The sequence below is a fragment of the Vombatus ursinus genome, unplaced genomic scaffold (genome assembly GCF_900497805.2).
Source record: "Vombatus ursinus unplaced genomic scaffold, bare-nosed wombat genome assembly UNPS02015106.1, whole genome shotgun sequence".
Taxonomy (NCBI): Eukaryota; Metazoa; Chordata; class Mammalia; order Diprotodontia; family Vombatidae; genus Vombatus; species Vombatus ursinus.
In genome coordinates, this window is record NW_020954884.1 from 1785455 (window position 1) to 1797642 (window position 12188).

General features: G+C 41.2%; 1 protein-coding gene across 1 annotated transcript in view; it reads right to left on the reverse strand.

The window, feature by feature from the left end:
- DNAJC21 (DnaJ heat shock protein family (Hsp40) member C21) overlaps positions 1–7975 on the reverse strand; it is a 32832-nt gene extending 24857 nt beyond the window's left edge. The window contains exons 1-2 of the mRNA XM_027846262.1: positions 7833–7975; positions 469–562 (exon numbers count right to left, since the gene is read on the reverse strand). Of these exons, the coding sequence (XP_027702063.1) occupies positions 469–562; positions 7833–7929 (191 nt within the window). The 5' untranslated portion in view covers positions 7930–7975. The remainder of the gene's footprint in view (positions 1–468; positions 563–7832) is intronic.
- Between the last annotated feature and the right edge of the window lie 4213 nt (positions 7976–12188).

The following is a 12188-nucleotide window of genomic DNA, read 5'->3' on the forward strand; positions in this document are numbered from 1 at the left end:
ACACACACACACACACACACACACACACACACACACACACACACACACTTTTTTGATATGTGTATTTCAATATAACTGGCTCCTACATAATTCTATGCATCTTATTTAATACATTTAAAAAAAAACAAATCTGAGAAGTGGTCCATAGGCTTCACCAGACTGTCAAAGGGGTCCACAACACAAAAAAAAGGTTAAGAACCCTGTCTTACAGGGGCAAGTAAAGTAATCTCACCAAATAAGAAGTCATTATAGGTGAGAAAGAATAAATATAGGAATATATACTAATATACTACATTAATGGAAGCAAACCTAAATCTATGTAGCATATTTTAACATGCTTGATGCAATACAACATAAAGATATTTTAAAAAGATTCCTTTACTGACAATTCTATACGTATATGTAATTATACATGTATATATAGATACACACACACACACACACACACGAAAACATCTTATCATTTACCATGCTCTTTCCTGAGGATCACTCAGCACATCATACGCTGCCTGGATTAATTTGAATTGTTCAGCTGCTTCTGCTGCATTATCCAAATTTTTATCTGTGAAAAAAAAATCATCCAAATGTAGACATCTGAAGCACAGGAGCTCAAATCAATTTAAGAAACATTAATTAAGCATCTACTAGGTGGTAGGCAAAGCGTTAAATGCTGGCTTGGGCTTCTAAAGCGCTTTTTCTCCCTCTACAAATATCAGAAAAATCAACACAATCTAAGTGACTAGCTAAAGAATAACCATAGTCCACATTTATTTTAAGAATCTCTATCCATGGATAGAGCTCCAGCCTTGGAGTCAAGAGGATCTGAGTTCAAATCCAGCCTCAGATACATAACACTTACTAGCTGTGTGATCCTGGGCAAGTCACTTAACCCTATTGCCTAACCTAAAAAAAAAAAGAATCTCTACCCATGTAAGGAGATTCAAGAGGTTCATTATGACTCAGTGCAGTGCAGCCTGCCCCACCTAGCATTAACCTAATGAAGAAGTCACTTTATACACATTTTCACTTGTTTCAGAAGACCTGTGATTCTGTTAGTCTGATGCTGCCTCCATCCATGCTAACCACAAGCACTCTGCACTGTAGTAGACAAGCTTCATGAATTGTTGTGGCTAAACTTCTCTGTCCACACTTAACTAGGTCCTTCCCTGAATGACAAACTCGCCATCCATCACTCGGACCAGATTCAAATCCTTTGCTGACTAGAAAAACCTGTTAAGACTTGCCGCCACGTTGGCATGGCCTTCAAAGACTACAATTCACATTTATAAAGCCAAAAGGTTAACTGGGAGTCTGAGAACTTGATTTTTTAATATTTTAATAACTGTATATTAATAAAATTGGTTTCCTTTGTAATCTTATGGTTTTAATTTTATGCTTTTAAAAACATTATTCGGAGCAGCTAAGTGTTGCAATGGATAGAGCACCAGCCCTGGAGTCTGGAGGACCTGAGTTCAAATCCAGCCTCAGACACATAACACTAACTGTGTGACCCTGAGCAAGTCACTTAACCCCACTGCCTAGCCAAAAATATATAAATAAAAACATTATTCTGTGAAAGGGTCTGTAGGCTTCACTAGACTGCCAAAGGACTCCATGACACACAAAAAAGTTAAGGAGCCTTGGCCTAGCCCTTAAACAAAGTACATTCCTAACAACAACCTGTGTGGCAGCTAGCCCAAGTAGCAGTATCGTCATCTTACAGCTGAGAAAACAGAGGCTCAGAAAGATAAAGCCACTTATCCAAAGTTTCAGAGTCATGAATCAAAACCAGAATTCATGACTCCAAGTCCATTATTATTTTGACTACACCTTGCCTGGTTCACCTCCCTGCCACAATTTAATATTGCACTAGACCTTGAGCATAACTTTTATAAAGGTCCAAAAAAATAACTATTCAGGTACCCTTTAAAAGGATGCTTTATATAATGTTACATCATACTGTATGTTGCCCACATTACCTGCAATTTTCCTCTCCAAAGGAATTTACAAAAATAAATCTTAATGCGCAGAGGTAGTCAGCTCTCATTCATTACACTTCCCTAATCACAGAAAACAATAAAACCTTTTTGACTCCCTTAAAGAAAAATATTCTAAATCTATATAAGGGATCCTAAAAGTACTGGTTACATTGAAATATGATGTTTTGTTCTATGTCAGAAGAAACTATTATAAGTCTCACGATGCTGGTTATCAGCTGCCTCTCTCCCCACCTCCTGCCTCCCAATGTAGAGCTCTCTGCCTCTTAGATCCTACCAGAGGTTCAGAGTGCAAATGAAAGCCTGCTCAAAACCACATCACAACATTTCAAGCATTGTAATTTGCACTGACCCTTTATAATAAAATGTTTTCTAGATCTAAAGAGACCTGCCAACATCTCAGTACTGAGCCCTTGCAGACTTCTGCCAAATCCCTGATCTCTGCAAAAGAAGGATCCAAGTTTCACCTCCCCTAATTTCATTAAGTATCTGGCTATCAATTTTGAATTACATAAGAAAATTAAGTACATTAACCTCTGACCTGGCAATCTTACTATTAGCTATAAAACCCAAGGAAGTCAAAGACAGAAATAATGCTCTAGATAAATATTCAAAGCACCATTTCGTGGTAGCAGAGACCAAGAACCAAAATGGGCATCCAGTAAAGGGAGGGAAGAAGAGAATATGCATTTAATTAGCGCCTACTATGTGCCAGGCACCAGACTAAGAACTTTTTTTTTTTCAAATAAATATTGCATTTGATCCTCACAACAACTCTAGAAGGTAGGTGCTATTATCATCCTCATTGTACGGTTGAGGAAACTAAGGCAAAAAGAGGTGAAGTGCCCAGGTCACATTCCTATTAAGTGTCCAAGGCAGCTGGACTTAAGCTGGGATCTTTCTGACTCCAGGCCCAGCACTCTATCCAGTGAGTCAAAGTTGCAAAGAGGGAATGGTTAAAAAACAAACAAATAAACAGCACATGGAATGTAAAGGAATATTATTGTGCACTAAGAAATGACAAATGTTCAAAGAAATATGAGAAGGTTTGTATGAACTGAACCACAGAGAAATAAGCAGGACCAAAAGAACAATGTATACGATGGCTACAACAACATAAGAGAAAATAAATGGACACTAGCTAATGAAACAGGCTCCTCCCTCAGAAGACACAGAGAATTACTAGGACAGAATGGAGCATACCCTGTCAGATGTGATCATTGTACTAGATGTTTTTGCTTAATTGTTTTCATTTTTCACAAGGGAGAGATTCAATCTGGAGGGTGGAGGTTGAAATGACTGCAATGTAATGACAAAAGGCATCAAAATTAAATAAACACAACTAACTTCGAACTTCTATTACATGAAAAACTGGAAATTTGGTTAAACCACTTGGAGTGTGTGATTTTATAACATGGGAGTAGGTATGAAGGGTAACTTTTTTTTAGCAGAGGAAAAAAGTAAAATTTAGCTTGTAAGACATTGGATCCAAGGCATATCTGGAGACACCATCTCAAATTTCCTGTCCTAAGGCTTGGACAATTCTGGCCCAGTTTGGGGTCTGGAGGAATCTGAGTGGAAATAACCTGCTATGGTATAACGCAGTTCTGGCCATCCCTAGTCTGAAGACCCTCTGGGAGGCTAAGAATCTTCCAGAGGCCACAAAATAGACTCACAGCATCCAAAGCTGCCACCAAACTACCTTGGCCTTCCTTTGGGAAGAACTCCTCCAAATCTAGAAACCAGCAACATATCTTAGTATAAACTGGGATGCACGTATAAGCATTCAGTCAGGAACATTTTCCACAAAGATGGATTTTTCAATTGCACTGGCTATGATTTTACTGCTTACTTTATAAGTCAATTCTACCTTACATAAGTCACTTGAACCCTCTAGCACTGTGTTCCCATAACAGTTGATCCCTACATCACAGTATTATTTGGTGGATTCAAACAGATAATGAACATAAAGCATTCAGTAAATCATAAACGACTATATAAATGCATTGCATCATGATGATGATGATGATGATGATGATTACTTACGGCAGTTACACAGAGAGGCAACACTAAGACCTTTATGACACCTACTTCCAAATTCAAAAACTTTACATTTTAGTCAAGTTTAAATTCTGTAACCTTGGAGGCAGTATAGAATTTCAGATAGCCAGCTACAGAATCTGGAAGACTTGGTTTCAGTCCCACCTCTGAAATATATAGGACCATGGCAAGTCATAGCCTCTCAACAAGCCACATAATTCCCTAAGATTATATATTTCAGAGAAGTTGTTGATCTTAACTGGTGGAAGGCATCCCCACCAGTCCAAGAATGCCCTATATCAATAAAACCTATTAAAAAATCTTGAGTTACAACTCAAGGGACCTTAGAGTTCCACTACTCTAAACTCATAGTCAATGAAGGAACTATATCTATGACATCTTTAACATATGATCATCAGACACCCTATTTGTAGAACTGTGAATTGGTTTGACCATTCTGGGAAACAATTTGGAAATTATACCCTAAAAAACACTAACCTAGACATACCTTTTGATCCAGTAATATTATTATAAGGCACAAATACCATGGAAATCAAAGATGGCAGAAAAGGGATCCACATGCCCAAGATTATTTATAGAAGCACTTTTTGTAGTAGCAAAGAACTGGAAACAAAACAGTTAGCCATCAATTGCGGAATGGATGAACAAATTGTACTATATAAATGCAATGTGACTGATTTAGAGAAACATAGGAAGACTTGTATGAAATGAAGCACAGTGAAATGAATAGGACCAGTACAACCATTTATGCAATGACAATAATATGAAGAAAAATAACTTTAAAAGACCTGCAACCTCTAATCAAAGCAACAAATTTTAAAAAAAAAGCAACAAATAATAATTACTTCAAAAGATCAACAATGAACCACACCTGCCACCTCTTGATGGAGATATATACTCTCATATATGGTATAAGTGCTGATTTGTTTTGCTGGATTCTACATATTTGTTAGAAGGATGAACTTCTACTCTTGGAGGTGGGGTAAGGGAGTAAGTTTAGTGTGAACTGATAAGACAGACACAAAAAAAGAAAATGCATACATAAAACTTATTGTAAATAAATGCCCAGGAAACAAAAATGTTCAGAAGGGGATACAGAATAATTTTATTATTTCTCTGTTAAACATTACATTATACTATATTACATTATTTTATATATATATATATATATATATACTTCTTAAAAAACAAACTATACATTAGTGTTTCACAGTCTCTTTTCCAAGCCTCTTGTGTATGTTGATAGGTATGTTTGTTGATGATTAAGTTCATAATAAAAACAAAAATGTATAACCATGATCATCCAGCCTCTACCTGAACACATCCATAATAGACTCACCCTTCTCACAATAGCAGATTTTATTGATGGTCAGCTATTTTAGAAATTAAGGATCACAGAAACACTGGTTTTGAGTTAGAAGTGACTAGTTACTCTCTCATTTTACAAGCAAGGAAAATAAAACTCAGAGAGGCTAATTGACTTGCTCAAAGTTACAATAGCAGTAAGAGGAAGAGCTAAGACCTACCCTTGTTCCTTCCAACTCCAAATCCAGACTCTTTCCATGACATCCTTCTATTTGTGTTATTAGCATTCAAATGATGCTACTGACTCATACAGAGCTTCTCATCCATTCTGAAGTTGTATAATTGATTTTTTTAACCTAAATTTAGGGCTACATTTATTACTATTAAATTGCAGTCTGTTGGTTTCAATCTCACATTTCTATTCACTAATATCATATTGGATTTTGATTCTGTCATTCAATGAATTAGTTATTGCTAATAGCTTTATATGATCCACAAATTTGGTAAATACAACCTATGTGTTCATCTAAACCATTAATTAAAACACTGAACAGGGCAAAGCTAAGGAAACCCTTTTTCAACTTAATAGAACCTCCCATTTTGGATATCAAAGGAGGCAAAGATATCATCAAAGACTGAAACTTCCAATATTTCATGTGAGATAATAAAGAATAATTATTACTAACTCTATATATAAATAAAGTTTAAAAGACAAAGTTGAAAGTTGGGTAAAGCCAGCAATTGAACTTGAGAAAAAAGCTGGCTCGTGATGATTTGTATATGTAGCTATTGATTTGTTTGTTTACTTTAGGAATTTTTATTATTGTTGTTGGGGAGAGGGAATGGACCAAAGCCAAAGCTGGAAAACCCCTCAAATGTAAAATCTTAAAATCAAGTTTAATCTCTTAGTAATGCTTCTTTCTGAAATTAACACTTCAATTTGCTACATTTGGTTTTACTTTACATTTCATTAAACTATATTTTGGTACAGAATAATCCTGTTTAGAATAACTATACACTATACACAACTAGTTATGAAACAAGTGAATCTAGACACTAAAATATGTACCACTGGATTAACAAAAAAAAAAAATTTCCTAACTGATTAACTTACTAAATCATGCTGCAAAACTGGAAATTATTCCCTTTAAAAGATATCCCTGATTCATAAATTTTCCATCCTGAAAGACTGCTGCTATTACCAGGTTTTGTTAATCACTCAAACTATAGAAAATTGATCCAGGTATGTCTTATTCATCTTCTATCTCCCCATACCACACCTAGCATATAGGAGCTCAATAAACATGACTAATCAATTAATGATAATAATAAAATATCTTAACTATATCAAAGGAGTTGATGTTCATCCATTATGTAATTTCACAAATGTAAAGTTTAAATGACCTAAATCACACAGATCACTGAGGTGGGGTCTAAAATCCCATACAAAACCCACAAAGAAGCCATATTCTTTAGACATTTTGCTTTAAAACTTAACCATTGATTACATCCTCAAAACCTTATTAGTTTGAAGAATGCCATGTCTCAACTGAAAAACTGGTGAGCACACCTAGTTAAAGATTTACTTCACTATAGGTAGAGAAACGGGATAAGTTGGAGATAGGAATATACCTCCACGTGGCTAAAATTAAAGGCATCTTGTATCTTGGAAATAGGGGGCCCTAAGAGACAAAAGAGTAGATTGTGAAAGTCGTACTCTGAAGTTCCAGCACACGGTTCTCTCCAGATTGAGAGGCCACAGACGAGAGGCTGGGGCACAGAGGATGCGCTGCCCAACCTGCCCAGGGTCAGTCCCCCAGCTAGGGGTCAGATGGGATCCCAAGGCCAGCATCTCTATCACTGCCCAACAAGCAGGAGGGAGCCATCAACTGCAGGCTGCCCAGGAGAGAGGGTGGCAAGCCTGCACTTGCACAAATAAATGTGTTTGGGCCGATGATCTCAGGCTGCCCAACCCCTCCTGGACCCCACTTCTTCCCTTCTCTGACTACAGCAGCAAGAAATACTACTCCCATTATATAAATGATGTTATGTATGCGCCTTTAAAGTTTGGGGGGGGGGATTGCCTTCTCCCCATGGAGAAGCCAGGAGGAGCAGGAAGGGGGGGAGAAGGGCGGCAGGGGGTGGTCTGGAGGGGACCCCCGCAGCCTGGGGGTGGGGGAGGTGAAGAGAAGAGGGGGAGGTTCCCACCTGGGAGGGGAGGGGATCAAGTTACTCGGGGGATAAGATGGGGATGGGGAGCATTCAAGAAAGGGAGAAACATGTCGCTGGGGGTGGAGGGATCCACAGATTGTTCGGGCAGGAGGGGAGGAGGACTCGTCTAGACGGCGGGAGGCGGGGGGAAGCGCCCGCTGGGGACGGGGCAGGATCGGGGATGGGACACTGACCCCCGGCCGGGAGAGGCGGTTGGTCGGGTCGGGGTCGGGGTCGGGCCCCGGGGCCGGTAGTTACCCGGGTGCCATTTCAAGGCCAGCCTCCGATAGGCCTTCTTCAGCTCCTCCTCGCTGGCGTCGCGCCGCACCCCCAGCGCCTCGTAGTGACACTTCATGCCGGGGCCGGGGGCCTGGCAGGAGGCTGCGCCCTCCTCCTCCTCCTCCTCCTCCTCCGGCCTCGGAAAGAGCGGCTATTTCGGCGGCAGCTACCGCCGGAGCCGGAGCCGGAGCAGGAGCCCAAGCCGGCGGCGGCACCACATGGGGAGGGGGCGGGGCCTGTCCCGGAAGGAGCCCACAGACCCGGTCTGTCCGGAGCAGGGCCCTAGACCGGCCCAAGAGGAGAGGGGAGGGGGCGGGGCCCGGACTGAAGAGGCGGGGCCCACACGGAAGGGCGGGGCCTAGGCGCAAGGGCGGGGCCGGTGAAGGTGGAAGCGAAGTCGAAAGGGGGCGGGGCAAAACCAAGAGAAAGTGGCTCGGATTAAGGAGCGAAGCTTGGAAGGGAGGTGGGGAGCCCTGATGGAAGGGGCGGGCCGGAAGCTGCGGAGGGGGCGTGGCCTAGTCAAGACGGGGCGGAGCAGAGCCTGGAGGAGCGGCGCACAGAGCCGGGGACGGGACTAGACAGGAGGGGCGGAGCCTAGACAAGAGGGGGCGGGGCAAAGACTTGAGTACCACCGGAGTGGCGGGGGAGCGCCTGGTTGACTTGCACCCACACCCCGGGGATAAAAAAATAAAAAGAAAAGAAAAAGACAATCCCTATTCTCAGGAAGCTCACAGTTAAAAAGGGAGACAACGCTGGAAGTTTCAGCTGTGTCAGATGGAAAGGTCCCATGGTCTTTAGGTTCAAGTCATCAAGCATTTATTAAGCACCTGCTCTGTGACAGGTACCGTGCTAAGTGCTGAGGATGCAAAGAAAGGGGGAAAAACAGCAACGACAATCCCTACTTTTAAGGCGCTCACAGTCTAAAAGGAGAGACAACATGAAAACAACTATATACAAATGAGATAGATAATGGATAACTTGGGGGGAGGTCTCAGAGGGAAGGCACTAAGATAAAAAAGGACTGCAAAAGGCTTCCAGTAGAATGGGAGACTTTAGCTGAAACTTGAAGGAAGCCAGGAGGCAGGGATGAGGAGGATTCAGCAGCAAAGCAGATGGCAATGCATCTTCTTTAATGTCATTTCCAATGATAAAAATTGTATCAGTTTTTGAGGCTGAATCATTTGATGGTGCCAAGGATTTTGATGGTGAGAACTTTCTTTTCTGTCTTCAGTAGCTGTGCCTACAGCTCCAAAGAAGCAGGTGCCAGGCTACGGCTTACCAGAGTTGCTTCCAGAGCCAATGGCTTCAAAGGCAGCACTGAAAGTGGGGCTGTTGGTCTGGTAGTGGGGGTGCGCTGCTGCTCCCCAGGCCCTTAGGCTGATCTGCCAGTTGGCACTTGGTGATAGTGGTAGCAGGCCAGGCCCCTTCTCCACAGTGATTGCTGCCCTCAGTGATGGCTGTGGGGTAGCTAGGGAGAATAGTCAGGAAGACATGAGGTCAAATCCAGTCTCAGACACTTTCTAGCAGTTACCCTGAGCAAGTCACTTAACTGCATCCTATCTGTTTTCCAAACTGTCAAATGGGGATAATAATAGCACCTACTTCAGAGTTGTTGTGAGGTTCAAATGAAATATTTGTAAATCACCTAGCACACAGGAGTTTAATAAATGCTTGTCCCCTTTCCCTTTTTGCCCTCTGTAGAGCCTGGGCTGGAAGCAGATCTGGTGATCTGGAAGGGGAGGAAGAGGGGTGCTGCTATTCCCAAGAGTCTTGGGTTCAGAGTCATATACTATCAAAATATGTGGGAAGGTGGAGGTGCCAGGTTTAATTTGCCTGGTATATGCTGCCAAAGAAATCTCTGGGTGCTGGGAAGACAGTACTAGGAGGATTAGAATAAGCCTTCCTTTTAGAAGATGACACAAGCTGAGCCTTGAAAGAATCCAAGGATTCTATAGAGTAGAGGTAAGGAGGGAGTACATTCCAGGTAAAAATTGTGCCTAAAAACATTCTATTATCTGTTCAGAATTAACATTTACCTTAAGGTCCAAGGCGATGATAATTTGAGGGCAGAAAGATTGCTGATGCTTCCTCACTGAGTTCTGGATCAGCGTGCACCCATAGAAAACAGTTCCAGCAGACAGGGAGATGTGATGACCAGGATCCCTGGAGGGAAAGCGGACAAGCCTTTCTCCAAAGTGTTCAAGAACAGTGCAAAAACTCATTGCTATAAGGGGCAGCTAGGTGGTGCAGTGGATAGAGCACCTGCCCTGAAGTCAGGAGGACCCGAGTTCAAATGTGACCTCAGACCAAACATTTGACACTCACTAGCTGTGTGACCCTGGGCAAGTGACTTAACCCCAATGGCGTAAACAAAAAACCAACAAAACAACAAAAAAAACTCATTGCTATAGAAGTGACCAGACCAGGCAAATGCTGTTCAAAAATCCCTGGCTAGACCCAAGAGTGAGTAGGGTAGTTGGAAAAGAATCTCGTGTTTAGAGTAACAATCAAATTAAGGTTTATAGACACTCTAAAAACTGTGATTCTTAACATCCACTGTCTATATCTCTATCACGTTGGCACTATTACTGCAAAAACAGAAGAGGATATCATGGAACTGAGGCCATTTTGTATTTTTCTTTGTCTGATGCATTGCCATAGCCAAAAAAAAATCACCAAATGATTAGCTTAGAGGTGATGAAGAAATATATTAATAAAACCCATAGATGCTGGTCCAGTATTTTCAAAGCACCAGGAAGATATAGACCTGGAGAAATATTAAAGCAACATAAAGGAAATTTAAGCCCATTTTAATTATGTAAAATAGCCAAATATACTTTTGCTACTCTCATGAATTCATATTTACATAAGGAGATTAAACAGGGATGTTCCTCAGTCAAATTGATGAGCATATTTCTTTCCACGTAACATGAATGTGCCCATTGGCATCTTTTTAAAAGGACAAAGAAAACTGATTAGTATCCTGTCACTGGGGCTGCCTCCAAGATGGACTCTTAGGAGGGCAGACTGGTCACAAGAAGCCACCCCTTTATGCCAGACTACAGAAAAGAACCAGTAAACCACTCCCATCCTTTGTCCTTTTCCATTTTTCTACATTGTGTCTTTTTGGTTTGTTTTTTTTTTTTTTTTGTTGGGGGGAACCTGCAGAGTGGGGTGAGAGCAAGTCGATTTTTTTTTTCCATTCCCCCACACCAAGAGCAGTTAATGGTATCTTGGAGCAGAAGCAGATAGGTGTTTGCCCGGTTGGCCTGAGAATGGAGTTCCTTAGTGTGGATGTTCCCAGATTAAGACAGGATGGTGACTGGAACAGTATGTGAATCAATGTGAATGCTTTATATATTTTCTGTGAGTCATTTCCTCCATTATTTTCTGCGAAATACATGCTGTTCTCTATCATTAAGCATTTGTTACCTTGAGTGCTTGTGTGGAAGCTGAAGCCTCTCTTTTCCATGTTTGTGGAAATCTAGACATTAGCATATTTGGAGATTTCCCAGAAAAAAAAAAACCCTGGGAAGAAACAAACCAAAAATTGACCATGTGGGTCAGTCCCCAAGTTCTGGGTTCACACGGACTGAGTCTGATTTCAATTGATTAGTCAAAAGGACCTGAAATTGTGCTATCAATGGGACAACCCCTTCACATTCCAGTGAAATCCCTCTTTCCAGTCATACACAGTGCCTCCCAAATTCATAGTGTCCCTCTGATTTAGATTCCTCCCAAAAGGTAAACACACTTTGAAGGTGGTGAACAGGACACCCCTTTCTCACTGGAAACTTCCATGTCCAAATAATCTCAGAGAAAATGGCAACGTCATGGATCTTTCACTTCTTAATGCCACTGCTCAAAGCCAGGTTCCTAACCTCCCTAACTATTCTTGGGATTGGGGAAGGAAGAAATTTACTCACCCCAAATCACCATAACCTTTACTCCAAAAGGTACAAGGAAAAAATTGAGGGGGAAAAAAAAGACAAGAGGTGAGAATGGCTTTCTGACTTTCTTTTTATAGGAACCACAAAGAGGTGGTTCCTAACCAAAGCCTACTCTTCTGAGTTCCAGATAACCAACCTGTCATTAGAGGGATACTACTAGTCACTGGAGATTAATCAGAGTTGTCTGTTTCTTTTTAACAAGGTGCCAATCGGCATGACCCATGAGAGGGAGGAATGCTCAGGAAATTGATTAGGGAACTCCCAGGACCAATTTCCTTTACATTTAAAGATAAAAATATCACCATCAAACTCAAAATCAAAATAGAAAATCCTATCTCACATCAAGGAGTAGTTGAGTAATTCTAATATTGTATAATTTTAATTT